Consider the following 17,924-nt stretch of genomic DNA (forward strand, 5'->3'; position numbering starts at 1 on the left):
ATGGCTGCTGTCTTATCATGAAGCAAGCAGTGTTCATACAACTCGTAACGTTACTTTGAGTTAAGGAGGTAAAGATATGAGGTCCATCTGAGTCCATGTGTTCATGTGCCAGCACGCTTCTCACACACTCTACAGGGGGCAGTGGCGCATACTTGTGACATCACTAAACATTAACTTGGGTGGTCTTAAAGAGACACCACACAATTGTGACTGTTACAATGCATTGTTGTGATATGTTATACTTGTATTTCTTGTGTTTTATTGTGAAGCATTTTGTTTAATTTGTGAATTATACTTACACAATAGCAACTGAGAAGTATTAAAAAAATTAGCTGATTTCAATCATTTATAATCTTTTATTGGAATAAGCAAGAATTTATTGAATGGTACAAGTGATTAAGATGGGAAAACAATGTCTTGAGCACAGTAAAAAAAAAAAGGTTTATCTAAATATGTTAAATTGCTTTATTGTATAGCACTGTAAGCAGTATTACACTTGTGAAACATTACTTAAAATATGGTGGTAATTTTGTAAAATAAGCCGTATACAACAAAATAAAATTACAACCAAGAGCTGTCACCAGTCTTAATTAAAAAAGCATACATTTGAAAACAAACAAACAAAAAAACAAGAATTCTTCCGTGTAAATGTATATAAAAGCAGTCAGATAATGTAATGTAAATTACGCCACAAAAACATAAAACTGAAGCAGCCAATCTCAAAAATAAGAATCTGAATTTTGAACTGTTGCAACTGGCAGAATTTATATACATATGACAAATCAGAATGAAAATTAAATGTGAACAGAAGATTGTTTGTTCTCCTCTGTTAAAGCATGTCAGTCATATCACCAGTAAATAGTTTAATTATGAACTTTTAAAGTTGCAGTTTTTGGGTTTGTGGGCCAAAATTGTTTTTCTTTTTCCTCAGTTGAAACATGAAAATATAGAGTATAACCAATGGAAAGTCATGCCCATGTCCCAGAGAAATTAATAGATTGCTAAATTTATCTTGTGAGCATGAAACATAATCTGTGAAGATGACATATCAGAGACGATCTGCTTTAAGAGTAGAGCCTGATCCTCTTGTGAGAGGGTCTGGCTCAAGTCTTACATTTCTTCAGGGAACATTTCTTCTCAGTAATAGTTAACAGCTATTAATAGTAGCCTGTCCACATGAGATTTATTTAAAGACAGACTGTGAGGATTTACCATACATGTGTTGGCTGGAGCTTTCTTTGGTTCAACGTTTACAGACAAAGACATAAAGATTGTGTAATTACTGTTAAATCAGTTGAACAATAATTGTCCAGCTTTCCAAAACTCCTGTTTTATTACAGTGCAGCTGCAGGAATGGAAAGCCCAGACTTGCTTTGGTTTCTGGTGCCAGTGCTGAATGCACTTTCTATTTTAAAAGGGAAGGACGACCTACAAAAGCAGCGTTTGTATGAGAACAGAATTGTGGATATGATTTTTTGTTCTTTTGATGTGTGTATAAAAGCCAAGCGGTTCATACCACACACTCAAGACAGCCTACTCCTTGCCAGGATCCTCAGAGTTGCCCAGCCCACAGCCACAGCTGCGGGTCAGCTGCATGGAGGAAATGACAATGGTGCTGGATTCATCCATATAGACAATGGGCACCACTTCATGGGAGATGGGCTGACAGCATGGCACCTGGTCCTGGGAAAAGATAAAGAGAGCAGGAATCAGACACGGTGCATATTTTCATGATTATAGAGCTGACGCTTAAGCATTTTAAAAATTGTATTGTTGTCATATTTCAGTGAAAAAAAAAACCCCCATAAACATTTAGAGTGTGCAGGACTTGCTCTGCTCCACACCAAATAAAGCAAGGTGTCAAGAAATGATTTACATTTTTATTTTGTTTAAATAGAAATGATTTAAACAAAATAACAAACACTTCAGCTTCTAGTTTTGATTTTTATTTACTGTTCTGTTTCCACAATACTCTCCTGCTGTCACGCTTTTTCTGGTCGATGAACTTTGTGGAATGCCTTGGCTTGTTTTTGGTCAAGTTCATTTATGTTGGCAGGAAGAAGAAGTACACATGCTTATCTACATGCAGCTGTTTCGCCTCCAGAGCACACCAAGGTAAGATACATGCTGTTCTTAGGCAGCATAGTAGAAAATAACAAAGTACATCATAAATCTAAGCATCGTGCTGTTCCCACACACCTCTGAGAATTTCCTATGCCAGGTTTTGTTTTTTGGGGGACTAAAGCACAACATATAAATATCTATGGATGTAAATGTGAGTCAAAAACATATAAATCAGTGAATTATTCTCTTGTAATAATGTCTTTGTTAACTAACTGTGTGTTGGCATCCTGGATATTTACTTGGGATGGTGGGCATTGCACAGTGGTCATGGCAGAGTTGCAGGTTGCGCATTGAACATAGGTAAGACTCAAGGGCTGGATCACCCAGCTGTCCCAGCCCAGATCTGGGAAATTAAACACTTGATTACTGTACTGAAAAATGCTGCATACCAGTATTATTGTTACACATAAATAACAATGTATTGTTACACACCTTTCATAAAGATCTCTGAGGCAATGAAGCAACAGTTCAGGCTCGCTCTGTTTTGATTATCAGCTGATGCAGAGTAGCCTGGGACTGCTGGGGCTGGAAGGAGATACAGAGGCACTGTAAGACTTTAGAGTTGACTGCCACTAAGCGCTAGGTTGAGGGTGGTACATTTTTCTGTGTATCTTTTGATTTCACATACTTGCAGTATGCTTGGCTGTGTGAGAAATGATGCTGAAGGTTCGGTTCCACTGCTCTCTGACACTGTCCAGTGCACCGGCAGGTAGCTGCGGCTCAGTCTGCAAGTTCAGAACCCCAAGGAGGTTCTTTTTGATGGACTGCCATGACTCACCTTGGCACCTGAACATCACGTACAATGTTGTGTTGGAAAAAAATAAAAGAAAGTAATCTTTGTTGTTTTTACAGCATTAAAAGAAAAAGTAGTTGGTTTCTAGATACCCTCAAATACCCTCGTGGACTAGTGGTTTGCAGATGTTTGGCTGAAGTGAGACAAGTGTGACTGATTTCATTACTGCAGCTTGAACAGAACAGTCTGTTATGTCTCTGTGCAGCTCTCCCTGAAAACCATTTGGGCAACATGACCCTGAATCACACACTGAATTTACTATTTAACCCATGTGACCTCACCGCACGTGCATCAGCACACAGCTCACTCTGATTTCTGAACAATAGAGAAAGATTTCCTTGAAACATTCCCAAAACATAATTAAAACATCATACAAATAGATGGCTGTACTAACAAAAACTACATAGGCACGCAAAATTGTGGTGTGGTTATTGCAGAGGGTCTGATTTGGTATTGATACTGACCTGTGACCTAAGACAGCAGCTTCAGGTTCTTTCCTGGATGGATCCAAGACAAATGCCATCATCATGGAAGAGCCCAAAAGCATTGTCATGACAATGAATGCAAAGGCCATCGTGGATGAACACGTAAGACTGGCTGCAGACAAAGGCTGCGGTTGGTTTCGAACGTCTGGTCGGAGGAGGAGATAGGAGCGACAAAACTGGGATGCTGCGCTGGGTATTGTTTGTCAGGGTCTGGGAACCACGGTTTTTATCTGCTTGTACCCCAACGTGGCCTTGAGATAGTTAACACTGTAGACTTTTCCCCTGTTCTGTGTGAAAGAATAAATGAACGAAGATTAATGGGTGGAGAAAGAGAGGTCACAAATGCAGGCAAAAAAAAACTTAGGAACAAGAGGTACACATATGTTGTAAAAAACATGTACTCATGTTATAGTATGCCTGCCTGGGCACAACACTTTGACAAAAAGTTTGAATTTATATTTAAAGTTGTTGTTTCTATTATTATTACTTATGTATTTTTGCTATTTCCATAGGTGAAGGAAAATTATGAACACGTCTCGATGTAATGCAGTCCATTAAACATCCTGACTAAATGACCTTATCAGTGAAATACCTAATGTAACAAGAGGCACTCTGAGACTGTCCTTCACCAAGGCAGCTCACTCTGAGGGCAGTATTGCATTTATATAATTACTTAGTTTTCTTTGTTTGTTAAAACATACTTTAAGCAGTTTGTAGTGCACTGAAACTCCTGTAAGGGTTGCGTGACAGATGTTTCATTTGATTATACAAACATTATATCACAATAGGTAATGAATAATAGGCACTGATTTTTTAAAAACTGGAAAAGAATAACTTGAGCTTATTATATAAAAACTACTATATTTCTAACTAACTAGGCAGTTATTTATCTTTCTCTGTACAATACTTTCATTAAAGTCTTAATGCACTTTGCAGTCAACTTGAAAGAAAGTAAGTAAAATTAAAAAAGGAAAATTTGAGATCAGGCATCATGATATTTAGATGCAAACTATAATGTGATGTCATATCCTGAATGTTGCAAAAAAAAACAAAGGCAGCAGAATTTTAAGCACAATTTTATGAAAGTTTTTTGACCTTGAAGAAGAGATCAGAGGTCCAAAGTGGCGTCATACTTGGAATATCCATATATCATTTCCTATATGTTGTCAGTACAAACAAATTGAAGTAGAAAACAGTTTTAAATAGCTCTATATTCCATTAATATAACTTTTAAAATGTGACATGATCTTTTAAATTTTAATACTTTCTACACAATATATTAGGTTATAAAGGTTTAGTAAATTTTTTACCTTGAAGATCGGGATGGCTGTAAGTCAGATTTTAATTAATAGTTAATCAGGCCCCAGTCTGCACCCCTATAATGTTTTATCACAATTCATTCAAAAGGCATTTTATATTGTAAGGTAAAGAACCTACAATAATAGTGAGAAACCCCCAACAATCAAATGATCCTCTTTGAGCAAGCACTTGGAAACAGTGGGTAGGAAAACCTCCCTTTTAACAGGAAGAAATCTCTGTAACAACCAGACTCATAGAGGGGTAACGGCAACAGTCGGGGTGAGGGAAGACAGACAGGACAAAAGTATGTGGAAGAGAGTCAGAGATAAATAGTGACTACTCATTAAATGCAGAATGGTGCGTAAGCACCAAGTTAGTGAAAAGGGTGAGTAAAGAAGAAACACTCAGTGCATGATGGGAAGCCCCCAGCAGGCTAGGCTATTGCAGCATCACTCAGGGAGGATTCAGGATCACCCCAACTCCAGCTCTACATTTATAAAAAAGGAAAGGTTTAAGCCTAATTATAAAAGTAGAGGTGTCTGTCTTCCGAATACAAACTGAGAACTAGTCCCAAAGCTTGAAAGCTAAAGGCTCTGCTTCCCATTCGGCTTTTAAATATCCTAGGAAACACAGGTAAGCCTGCAGTCTGAGTGAAGTGCTCCTTTAGGGTGACGTGTATGATCATTATTATTCAGATAAGATGGGGGCTGATGATTTAAGACCTTGTATGTGAGGAGAAGCATTTTAAATTGAATTCTGAATTTAACAGGGAACCGATGAAGAGAAGCCAATATGGGAGAAATATGCTCTCCATTTCCAGTACAATAATACAGTTACTGCATCATTTTGGATCAAATGATGGCTTTTCGGGGAGTTTTGAGGACAGCCTGAAAATAATATATTACAAAAGCAGATAATAAAAGTAATAAATGCATGAAGTCGTTTTTAAGCACCATTCAGGATGTTTCCAATTTTAGAGATATTGCACAAATGCAAGAAAGCGGTCCTACATGTTTGTTTAATATGTTCACTGAACGACATCCTGGTCAAAAATTACTCCATGATTATTCACAGTGTGATTGGAGGCCAAGATAATGACATCCAGAGTAAGTCTCTGGTTGGATGTCATTTTTCTAAGAATTTCAGGGGTGGGTACAATAACCTTTCATTTGAATTTAGAAACTAAAAATAGACGTCATCCCAATCTTTATGTCTTTAAGACATTCCTGCAGTTTAACTGTTGTGTGTGTTTATCTGGAACTCCATAACTAACATTTGTGTGTGAAGAAGAGGCCTCATTTACATAAACAAACGGGAGTCTATTTGATAGATATGCTTCAAACCACTACTCTGCAGTAACTTTAATTCCCAAGGCATGCTCTTATGTCTGTAATAAAATAGTTTGGTCATCAGTATCAACTGCTGCACTGAAGTCTAGTAGGACAGTACCAGAAATAAGTAATGCCCGAGGCCATAAGATCACTTGTAACCTTTCCTGACACTGTTTCTGTACTGTGATGAGGTTCAAAACCTGACTAAAACTCTTTGAATAAACCATTTATATCATATATGTGTTTTGGGTTTTTTGCACTACACATTTGGGTTTGAACAGTGAAAGACGGCAACGGATGACCCATTGACAGACCCCAGTTTATAATCATGGGAAAAATACAGTTGGTTTCAACAAACTGCAACAAACTAGCATTTATTTCTGCATATGGGTGATTATCAGTTTGTATCACACCTCACATTTTCGGGCATCACATGAAAGGTGGAAATCTCCCCAGATAAACAAAAAAACTATATTATTTCTCTGCAGCTGTTTTTCAAGGACAGGATCCTGAGGGAAGAAATGTAATACAAAGCAACAATGATTGCTGCAGGTGATGTTAATATCTGAAAAAAAAAAAACTTTCACAGTTCTGTGGGTCATGCGAGGCCACAGACTTGTATGGAATGGCAGCTCCAAGTTCTGCGTCCTTAGCTGACCTCCGTCTCTTCAGATTCCTCAACTAACAACTAAATTTGCAGCAGCCAAACTTTCTCATGAGGCCAAATTGGTTCTCTTATCTGCAGCCTGCGGATACCAAACAAGAATTCTTCCACGCTGCCAAAGGAATTCATGCTGCAAGCTGTTGCTTGCAATACTTTCCTTTGGAGGTGATATAACAAGTCTGTCTTTCACCTTAGATAAAGACCTGCACAAAGTTAAATGGCTGTCTGTTCAATATATTTACATGTATGTATGCATGTAAATATCTATGTATTATATGGAAAAGAAATATGTGTTTTTACCTCAGTTCACAGTTTTGGAAAATATTATACATTCACTCAGGGTTGTACTACCAGAAAGATACCCCTTCTCTATTCTTCAGTATCTTGTACTATTTTTTTCTTAAATTTAATTTCAAAATAGAAAGTCATATTGTGATCAAAATAATGTGATAAGCTTACAGAATATAGTATTTTAATTTGTTGGGGCAAATTGACACAATGTTACCAAAGGTCTGTGAACATAATTTATTTAAACACTTATTTTTTGAAAAGGTTTAATTATGAACATATTGTAGGTCTACTTTGCTTATGTAAAAGTACAAATACTTCTGTCAGAATGTAACTGCTTCATATTATTACAATAATATTTTATAGCCTTTTAAACCCACATAATTCACATATGGAAAATAGTCTTGCGTAAGATGCTGTATGGGTCTCAACAACACTGCAAAGATCTTAACCTCAGGTCTTAAATTTTCCATGAATCAGCCTCTCAGGGCTGGAATGCTTTAATTTGTATATTGTTACCACATGCAAAAACACACACACACACAAACACACACGCATGCACACACACAAAACATAGTTATGTAATGCTATTCTATATAAATCTGTTAATGTCATCCAACCCTTTGGAAACCCCAAACCAGTAATTAAATATAAACATGTGCAAACAAGTACTTTCTGTGCAGATGAAGTCTGATGTAGTGCTTTTTTTTTTTTTAAAGAAAATCTGTAATATGAACAACTTCAGACTGAAAATACACGAGAAGCATTTTTGTATGCTAGTTTTTACATTCAGCTTACTTGAATGATTTTAATCCAGTGGTATCTGGCATGGAGATCAGACTCATCAAATGGTCACAGGACACTTTTGAGACATCAAGAGGCGAATTAATGAGAAGGAAGCCAAAAGACAGAGAAAAGTGATTTTACACGACACGCGCAGTTTTTTGGGGTGTAGAAGACTGTATATAAAAGATGGACATAGCCATTTTTGGTTTTTGGGTGGTGAATAGTCATGGAGCTCCAGTCCTCCTGTGGGTCTCTGCCATTTCTCTCTCTCCCCCTTTGCTTTCTCTCTTTTGTGTGCTTGTTGCTCTGAGTGTGGGTGTTGTAACAGTTGCTGTTGTAACGCAGTGTATTGCCACATGGCGGCGCATCCAGTCTCGTGCCTGGTGTGTCACCCCCTTTTTGTTCTTCTTTGTAACATCTCTCAGTAATGGATTTTTCCGTGTGTTCGCGGACTAGTGTGCTCTGTAGTTGCCCTTGTTTTAGCCTTCAACCATTTAGTCAACCATTTCCCCAAAGTGTGAGTAATAAGTCCAGCGCACTGATGGTGGGCGTGTGTGTGTCACTGTGGGATTCTCCAGCTTTAGACAGCTTGCAGCTATGTATGAATGAGAGTCCTTGAGTAGCAGACGTCTCCCACCACTTCCTCGTCGTAGAAAGTCACAGCACCAACAGGTGCTGCTGGCTGGGATCACACAGAGACTTTATACACGGACAAACGTTTAGAAGCAGACATCACAGACGACTTTCTTGAGGACGCTGAAAACAAGCTGAGTTCAATGAACAATTTTCATTGGTGCTTAACAGGGCACGGGAGGTGTGGCAGCATTTAACACAGCAAGACGGGGAAACTTCAGTGGTAGCATTTTAATAAAGACAAATATTAGTACAGTAAACTGTATCGAAACGCAACAACATGTGAAGTGCATTGCAGGTGGCACTTAATAAAGGTGCAACAATGTTATGCAATCCAATAGTCTTGCTGCCAGTCATACTATGAAGCACCTGAGAGACATTAATAGTGTTACAAAACTAAAGATTAAAAAACGTTTTCTTTCAGGGTGAGAGGCCTGGAAACACTGAGGTGTGAGCAAAAACTTACTGAAGGAACAGAAAGAGAGCAAATTAGAGTACATGCTGTGCTGTACTTGTAACTTCATTCATGAATAAATCTGTATTTACTGCAGCTAAGCCTCCTTTCAAAACACTTGCTGCCCTTTATTAGAGCTGTCATCTGTTTATTCAGCGCAGATGCCAGCTGTAGTAAGGTTTAATCCTAATCCACTTGCATCTTGTTTTGTTTAAGCAATCGCAGGAGCCTGTCTGAGACACTTGCTGGTGTGTTGTTGTGATGACTGGGGTGCTGTAGCTGTGGAGAGAGGACGTGCGGTTTCCCATGCTGCTACACAAGGGAAACAAAATAGTCATAAAGTTATAACCTATACTTTTTTCCTTTTACTTTTTACAAGGTGTAAGAGAGGAGGTAATGAACGGAAGGGGACGTGGCCAGGTAAGTTATTAATGTTCAGTGTGGGCTTTTGTTTGGATTTTGCTGTATATTCTTCATTTTTATATTAATATTAAATGCCAAGGTTCTTATTCTGTTAATGGTTAACATCATGAATTCAGTCATTTTAAGGAATAATTTGTTTTTCCAAGTTATTTACATTTACGTTACTTGTGTTGTGAATGCTATTTTGGATTTATTGGGAACATTTCATAAATCAAGTGTCAGTTAAACTGTAAAAATAAGTATAGCATGTTATTTTGTATCTAGAGATCTATTATTGCACTATTCCCAGGTTGCAAAACACAAGCTCAGAAATTTCAGACTTCTGCGTGAAAGTATCTTTGTCTTTGTTTCTGACAGTGACAACAGCAAAGAGGTCATGGGCTGTGGCCTGAGAAAATCAGAAGTACAGCAGAAGAAATGTGACAGAGGTGCAGCTACTTTCCAATTTTTTTCTTCTTTAAAGAAATGCTTTTTTGAAATTGTAAAACTACAACTCAGTGTCTTCTCCCATTTTAGTGAGCCTCTCAGTCCCAGGTAAGTTTATTTACTTCATCAGCTGTACCTTTCATAGTGTATAGTTCAAACTATTCTCTGGAAAAATTCTCAGTAAGTTTAACTTTTGTAAATGTAACCCCACTTTTATGCATGCGGTAAAGCTGCCACTGGTAAGTGTTTCAACCTGGATCTGACTAAGAGTGTAAAAGTACTGGTAATGGAAGATGAGTGCTTTGTTGTTTCTCTCCAAATCTTCAGCAATCAGAGCGGCTCTGTTGATTCAGCGCTGGTATCGGCAGTATGTTGCCCGGCTGGAGATCAGACGCAGGTGCACGTGGAACATCTTCCAGTCTATTGAATATGCAGGACAGCAAGATCAGATCAAGGTGAGCTCACGCAATTAATGTAAGTCGGTGTCATATATGCATTATGAAAGTAATTTTTAGCCATCTTCCGGTGTTTTATAATGTTGGTCATGCAATTTTCTGGTAGAGACTGGAATACCTGCACAGCTAGTGGATGTATTGCCCGTTTTGGATAGCATCACTATGAAGCTGACATATTTGCTTTAACTATAAGACAGGTCATCACATCGCTTTCTACTATTGAATTTAATACAGACACTAATTGTCTGCCATGCTATTTTTATTTTCACTTTTCTTTTAGCCATAGGTCATAATTTTAATGTGTCCTATACTTTGATATATGAATAACAGACATCTGAAAACATGACATCAGTATCAGCTAACTATGATACCTGCACTGACAAGGGGTCCGGTGTCCACTCTGCTTAAGCACAGTTTTACCGGACTAGTTGTATGATTTCACAAACTGTCATTTTTATGGTTACTTTTTTCACTTCCTGCAGCTGTACAGTTTTTTTGGCTTCTTGATGGACCACTTCACCCCAGCCAGCAGTGAAAGTAAGACAGTGACTCTTATCACACACAGTTTCATTCGCGGTATTATAGGTTTCATTAGATTACAGGCAGTGAGCTAATCCGAGCTCACCCAGCCTGCTCCCTGCTGAGAAGCACGAAAGTAGCTTTTCCTCACTGCACTGATCCACGTCCGTTTCTTTTCTCCTCTGTCTCTAATGAAGGAAATCTAATTTCTCACATCTTTCGTGAGAACGAAATCTGCCGTGATGTAGAATGGGAAAGATATTTTTGCTACAAGAGCATAGATGTACCAGACAGCTACACGGGGCCCCACTTGACCTTCCCCATGACGTTCTGCGGAGTGTCAAAGCTTGTCGAGGCTTTTAAGCACAAGCAAGTAGGTACAGTGGAGGCAGATATAGTCTTTTTTTGCCTTATTCTTCCACACTCGGATTATTCATACATGATTTCTTTCCCCCAGTAGCAGCTCCATGCACGATATGTTCTGCAGATTCTTGGGGAGACTTGGAGACTTCTAAGAATTCTTCCAAACATCAGTCATCTTTCCTCCTGTCACACCAAGGAGATTACAATATGTGGTACACAACAGGCCTTTCCTAGATTTGATCCCCAAACTGTGCCTTTTTTATTTCCTACTATTTGAGCATGCACCCAGCTATGGAGGACTGAAACCGTCAAAATCAAAATCAAGAATAATACATACTAAGTATTATTTGTTATTATTGGTTTTACTTTTCAGTTCCATTTATTTTTCCATGTTATTTTATTTTTTATTTAATTAATTACTTACCTATTTGCTTTGTTGTTACCGGTATTGTCTTTTTTTGCACAATGAAACAAAAAATAAATGTGACGTGACTTTCTGCAACAAATTAAACAAATAAATATGCCCTGGGAAGAAATATAAGAAAATGTGTAACAAAATAAAATAAAATGGGAAAGTAAGACAAATTGTGAAATTATTTGATGGATAAATTATTATGGTGGCAAACACCTACAGATATATTGATTTATGTAACGCTTTATAAATAATTAAACCTCATATTTATAGTTTGTATTGTTTTTGTTGATATGATCATTACCACATGATTTATTTGATCATTTTTGTCAGTTTCAGTCTACTGTAGTCACAGCAGTCATATGATGAAATAAACAGGTTTTCTGTTTTCTTTTCCAGGAGACCTCCATGGGCAGCTAGAAGATCTGCTATTGATATTCTATAAAGTAGGCTAGGCTACACAATCCACACATTTCAAACAGGCTTGCCACTCCTAGATGTTCAATTTGATCAAACTTTCCTCTTAAAACTGTCCAGAATGGTTTGCCATCTACTGAGAAACCATATGTGTTCAATGGGGACTTTGTGGATCGTGGCAAAAACTCCTTGGAGATTCTGCTCATCCTGTTTGGGTTCCTGCTAGTCTACCCCAATGATGTTCATTTAAACAGAGGGAACCATGAGGACCACATTGTTAACCTAAGGTAAAGCCAGTCTTCAGAACTCTTCCTTCTCTCAATCTCGCTCTCATTTTTTCTTTCTGTTGTTTTGTTTTACATCTTCAGTCAGAATGCAGTCATAGTCTAGCTTAAAGAAATCATTTTTATATCGATCCAACATGTGATGTGTTTACTAATTTTGTCATTCATTGTGTGTTTTCCCAGATATGGCTTTACTAAAGAAGTTTTGGGAAAATATAGGGTAAGGCTTAAACTTACTTTAATATTAGCATTCAGTTTGACACCCAAACAGTAAACAAATAAACAAATAATATTAAAAAAACCTAAATGCATAAAAATACATTAGAATGTACAATATTAAAAAGAAAGAATTTTCAAGTATTTTTTTAAACATGCATTGAATTTTACTGTTTTTACATCTGTAAAAAAAGTTACTGCCAGAAAAAAATTACCTTAGGAGTGAATATTTGTCTATATCTATGTTTGTGTTAGCCCTGCAGAAGAGGATGGATTATGATAATAATGACCGTGACTATATACAAGGTATGATAAAGATGACTTGATCTGCAGGTGCACGGCAAGAAGATCCTTAAGCTTCTCCAAAAGATCTTCAGCTGGCTACCTCTGGCTACTGTGATTGATCACAAGGTGCTGATTGCGCATGGAGGGATCTCTGACACAACAGACCTGAACGTAATAGCCAGAGTGGACAGACACAAAGTAAGAACGACCTTTCACTTTCAGTTCGTTGTGTTTTAATTTGAATTTTGTTCTAAGAAAACAGAAATGTCTGCATACTTCATCTGTGTTTTGTTTTTTCAACATGCACAGTATGCGTCAACCCTCAGACCTCCAAAGATGACTAAGCTAGCCGTGAACGGCAGCAACAGCCAGACAACGAACAGAAGGAACGGAGACGCCGGCGTTCCAGTGGACTTTCGACGTCGGGTGCGATCTCTGACTCACCACAGCTCAACCCCACCTCAAGGCCTCCCACGACGTTCACTGCATAACCTCCACACCAGCCATCAGCACATGAACTGGTCCGTGGATGACGAGCTGAAGAAAAGACGTAGGTTGGCTGGGTTTGACCAGTCGTATGGAGAAAGGAAGAAGCCAGACTCTGACTCAGACCCAGAGTGTGAAGAAGGAACAGAGACCTACGAGCACGAGTGGGAACAAGTAAGTGGTAGTGAGGATCGTCAAACATAGACCAATTCTTCAGAGTGCTCATACAGTTCATTGATACCCTCTGTCCAGATGGTAGACCTGTTGTGGAGTGATCCTATGCCCCAAAATGGCTGCATTCCCAATGAAGTGAGAGGGGGAGGCTGCTACTGGGGCCCAGATGTCACGGAGGAGGTTCTCGGAAGACACAACCTGCAGCTCCTCATCCGCTCCCATGAATGCAAACAGGATGGCTATGAGTTCTGCCACAACCGCAGGGTGAGCACATAAAGCACAGGTTTCTGAGTGACAGAAGAAACCTTTATTTTTCCCATCATCTCTTCTCTTGTATCCAGGTACTAACAATTTTTTCGGCTTCAAATTACTACGAGGTGGGCAGCAATAGAGGAGCCTATATAAGAATGGGAGCTGATCTGGTCCCTCACTTTGTTCAGTATCAGGCCAGCAGGACTTGCAGAGAGCTCACACTGAGACAAAGGTAAAGGAGCACAGAGAAATAGTCAAGCATTATTTTAACATTAACAATTCAAAGAGTTTTTCATGAGATTTTCTGACAAAAAGTTCTTTTGAGTTGGAAGAAAAGTGGAAAATCAAGTGAAAACCTTTGCTGAAGATGGCTGTACACATTGTTTTAATAAATATGAAATCCCTGAGGATTTTCTTTTCCTTCTTGGCTTTTCGGCAGTGTTGGCTGGACGGAGAGATCAGCTCTACAAGCTCTGAGGCGACAGCTGTTCGTACACAAGTCAGATCTCATCAGTGCCTTCCGAGAGTTTGATCCTAACAACACAGGTTAGCTGTAACTGCTTTACACTAAATAGCATTCAGAATTTTCAGAACATAAAACACATAACGGCAGCATATGAGAGTGTGAGGGCTCGTCATTCTTCCCATCTTTTCGTAGGGATAATCTCTCCAAGTCACTGGGCAAGTGCCACAGAGAGCGTGCTGAAGCTGGGTTTGCCTTGGAGAGTGCTGCGCCCACAGCTTGTAAGCAGCACCAAGAATGGTATGGTGGACTACCAGGAGTGGATGAAGGAGCTCTCCATCACTGAGCCCAAACTAGAGGTGACTCATTTGTTCTTAACTTACTTCCCTTCTGCTCAGAGCTGTAAAACCATGAAAAATGTATGGCACCCCAAAATACAAAACATGCATCTTGTCCTGACAGATATCAGATACCAGCCTACTGGAGACGATGTACAAAAACCACTCCAACCTGGAAACTATCTTTCGGATCATAGACACAGATCACTCAGGTTAGTTAACAACCAAACTCTCAGTTTTAGTGTTTATAAGCAGTGTTGGACCCATGTCCTACTACTCAGCTTGACTGTTTTTTTTTTATTATATGCTCTGTTATTTCTGTGAATGGGTGAAAGACCTTCTGAGATCACCTCCAAGGTCACCAACACAATATAGCACAGGTTTGTGAATTTTCCTCTCGCTCCACATCCCCCTAAAGGTTTGATCTCTTACGAGGAATTTCGCCAAACCTGGAAACTCCTGAGCTCTCATCTCAAGACAGAGATCAGTGATGATGTCATTGCAAACCTGGCCCAGAGCATCGATTTTAACAAGGACGGAAGCATCGATATTAATGAGTTCATGGAGGCTTTCCGTCTGGTGGACCTCTCTGCACATTCCTGAGAGGATGGACCGGGAGCTGGAGCTGCACCAGCTGAAATGCTGGAAGGGCTGTGTTTACGTTTTACCTTGATGCACAATCATGAAAAGTTTAATAGTTGGGGGTACTAGTAGTATTTTACATCATGAACTAAAAAGATTATTTTTCCATTGCAACGTAGATCTTTTTCACCACTTTTTAAAAAACTTTCTATGTATTTTTAAAGTTTTTATCTAACTGAAAGTTCACCTGTTTAGTTGGTGAATAAAAACATCAAACAGGTGCAATACTGGCTTGTCTATTTGTACTCAGTGCACTATTAACATCTTTGGAGCAGATACTGTTACAGATACACATCGTAGTTTATTCACAGTTCCTCGAGACTACAGGAGAGGGAAAAATGGTAACACTTTTTAATACAGCTGGTGAATAAGGGCGTGACTCCCCTGTAGTTAAGTTTAATTTCAATGTATTTTACTACCAGCTGATTAAAAAAAACAATTTCCCCATAATTAAATGTACTTCACAATGTACTGTACAATATAATTGTTTGTTACTAATAAAAACATTAGTTATTACTCCCTTTTTCTAGTGTACATACATTTAAGTATTTGTAGGTAAATACATTTTAATTGCAATTTCAAATAAAATACACTGAAACACCATTTAATCATTGGGGAATTATGCCTTTAGTCTGTATTATAAAGTGTTAATGGAAAATAGATACAGTATGATGTCTTTCGTGGTTCCATAGTGAGCTGCATGAGTGGATGTAGGAGGGCATACTGCAGATGCAGCTCACAGCTTGTGTCATGATTTTCTTGACCTCAGTTTCTGTTAGTGATAATAGCTGTGATACACCATACAGACGCAGGCTCTTTGCCAGGTTACTAAAGTAGAAGTTAGATGTGGGGATGTAACCTGCATGAAAGCTGCTTAATTGCACCTCTTAATCTTTAAAAACAAACAAACACCTGAATTCAGTCTCATTGCTACAAGTGTAAATGCTACCATCACTCTATGGACTCAATAACTGCACAATTTCAAATCTCCTCTTGGATTAACATCAGTATAAAAGCTGTATGCTACTTCTTGGAGTGTAAGACTAGCTCGCAGCTGCTTAGCCATGGAATGACTTGGGTATGACTATGCTTCAGTGCACAAAATAAGGTCCATAAAGGCCTGGTTTGATAAATTAGATATGAAATTCTCTGCGGCCTGCTGGTGTGGGGGGGCTAGGAGGAGTTGGCCGTCCGACTGCGGTCTGGGGTGTGGGGCCTCCCTGCTGCTACGGAGTCGGGGCGGTCTGCCTCTCCCCACCGCAGGGAAAAGGGTAACACCACCTGGGTCTGGGTGCAGTTCCCCCCTCCAGGGGCAAGGGTACCTAGACCCGGTTTGTAGAGTATGCTTGGGGAGTGTGATCGTGTGTACAGCGCCTCTCTATGTCTGTCTCCACGTTGGGTGAGTGTGGAGTAAGTGCATATGAGGGCATGAGGGGGGGAATGGATGTTTGTGTCTGTGTGTGCCTGTATGTCTGTGTCTATATGTCAGGTTGGGTATCAGACGCCACCTCTCTGGGGACATCTCAGGCCCTCCAAGGTTTGGAGGCCTATCTCCACCCACCACCACTTCCCCTGCCAGTGGCGGACTCCCTCAGGTATCGGTGTGTTGGTGGTTCTTTGTGTCTGGGGATGGGCGTCCGGGTACACACCTGCTCACTCCTTGGCGGCCGCTTATCGGGGCCTGGAGCCTGGGGCTCGCTCGGGCCACTTCGGAGGTGGGGTGCCCCCGGCCTCTCGGCCTGGGGCTCGGTCACTCTGGCACAGCTGGCTGCCGGCGGAGCTCACGGGCGCGTCACTGCAACCCCCCCTGGCTTCTGCTCCGCGGCTGCTGAGTGACCCCTCATCTGGGACTCTCCTCAGCTCTTACTGGGACAGTGGCGCGGCTGCCCCTCTGTTGGTCTTCCTTGGTCTCTTGTGTTCTGGGGGCCTCTGGATGTCTGGAGTCTTGATCTCCTCCATACCTGCTTCATGCCCTGGAGGACGGGGCTGTGGCCCCCCCACACCCTCTAACAGATCATTACATGAAGGAACCTTTGGAATGCAAGCATGCTGATCCACACAGGTATGCACACAGGTGTACACACAGGTATTCACAGACGCGGACTACAGCTTTCTTGGCTGCTGCCTCAAAGCACATTGTGCGCTGTCTATCTTGCGTGCTGCACAATATCGTTTATTATTTAGTATCTACTGATATCTACTGCTAGCTAGTTTATTGTGATGGTGCTGTTTTTTTTTTAATATGTTGCTCTTTGTTGTTTGCTTTCTCTTCTGTTTTTTTTCTCCATACAGGTGACCCAGGTGTTTTTTTTTTTTCTTTCTTCCCCCCCTTCTCACCGTCTCTTCTCCCCTTTGGTTTTCTTTCTCTCCCTCTCTTTCTTTCATTCTTTCTCCCTGTCCTATCCCCCAGTCATGTCTGTCCCGTTTGTAGCAACTGAAAATAAAATAAATTCACAATTATAATAAAGGTCAATCAAATGGACCAATATGGCAAGGCCATGATGATCCACTTGGTAAAATAAATCCGCTTGGCATCTTTCTTGGCCTTAAGACAACAATTCTGATGGCTAAAGATCCAAACAGGACACACAAAAAAAAAAAAAAAATTAGATATGAAAGAATTTGACTTGTCCACATAGATCTTTGACTTCAACCCCACTTAACACCTTTGGGAGAAAGTAGAATGGAGACTGCAATCCAAGCCCTCAGTGTCCGGCCTCAAATGTTCTTCTGGGTGAAAATCTTGCAAAAAGAATTCCCAGAAGAATGGGAATGGTTTTCATAGCTGCAATGGTGGGGAACTCCATTTAGAATGGGATATCATAAAAAGCTCCTGTGGCTGTTATGTGTAATGTGTAGGTAGCTCACATCGTTTTGGCAACGTAGTCTATGTGGACTTTTCCCCCAAATAT

At 39.8% G+C, this 17,924-nt stretch overlaps 2 protein-coding genes across 5 annotated transcripts; one reads left to right on the forward strand and one right to left on the reverse strand.

The window, feature by feature from the left end:
* Positions 1 to 336: 336 nt before the first annotated feature.
* Positions 337 to 3,688, reverse strand: LOC101465072 (gonadal somatic cell derived factor). Its single transcript, XM_004549697.6, has 5 exons — positions 3,382 to 3,688; positions 2,753 to 2,910; positions 2,557 to 2,649; positions 2,364 to 2,467; positions 337 to 1,683 (listed from the first exon to the last, which is right to left on the reverse strand). Exons 1-5 carry the CDS (start codon positions 3,489 to 3,491, stop codon positions 1,534 to 1,536), a joined length of 615 nt encoding a protein of 204 aa, XP_004549754.2. The 5' UTR covers positions 3,492 to 3,688; the 3' UTR covers positions 337 to 1,533.
* A 5,366-nt stretch (positions 3,689 to 9,054) lies between these two features.
* Positions 9,055 to 15,232, forward strand: LOC101465539 (serine/threonine-protein phosphatase with EF-hands 2). 4 transcript variants are annotated; one of them, XM_023155210.3, is made up of 18 exons: positions 9,055 to 9,277; positions 9,638 to 9,708; positions 9,797 to 9,814; positions 10,034 to 10,161; positions 10,644 to 10,698; positions 10,878 to 11,053; positions 11,141 to 11,255; positions 11,855 to 11,901; positions 11,993 to 12,159; positions 12,340 to 12,376; positions 12,706 to 12,855; positions 12,967 to 13,317; positions 13,396 to 13,581; positions 13,659 to 13,801; positions 14,009 to 14,115; positions 14,228 to 14,391; positions 14,495 to 14,582; positions 14,789 to 15,232. In XM_023155210.3, the coding sequence occupies exons 2-18, from the start codon at positions 9,657 to 9,659 to the stop codon at positions 14,971 to 14,973; spliced, it is 2,169 nt and encodes a 722-aa protein (XP_023010978.2). In that variant the 5' UTR covers positions 9,055 to 9,277; positions 9,638 to 9,656; the 3' UTR covers positions 14,974 to 15,232. The 4 variants fall into 4 exon arrangements, with proteins under 4 accessions (XP_023010978.2, XP_076742728.1, XP_076742729.1 ...); XM_076886613.1 differs by having other exon boundaries at positions 9,056 to 9,277; positions 9,638 to 9,814; positions 9,937 to 10,161; XM_076886614.1 differs by lacking the exon at positions 9,055 to 9,277 and having other exon boundaries at positions 9,635 to 9,708; positions 9,797 to 9,945.
* Positions 15,233 to 17,924: the final 2,692 nt, after the last annotated feature.

The sequence above is a fragment of the Maylandia zebra genome, linkage group LG7 (genome assembly GCF_041146795.1).
Source record: "Maylandia zebra isolate NMK-2024a linkage group LG7, Mzebra_GT3a, whole genome shotgun sequence".
NCBI classification, from domain to species: domain Eukaryota; kingdom Metazoa; phylum Chordata; class Actinopteri; order Cichliformes; family Cichlidae; genus Maylandia; species Maylandia zebra.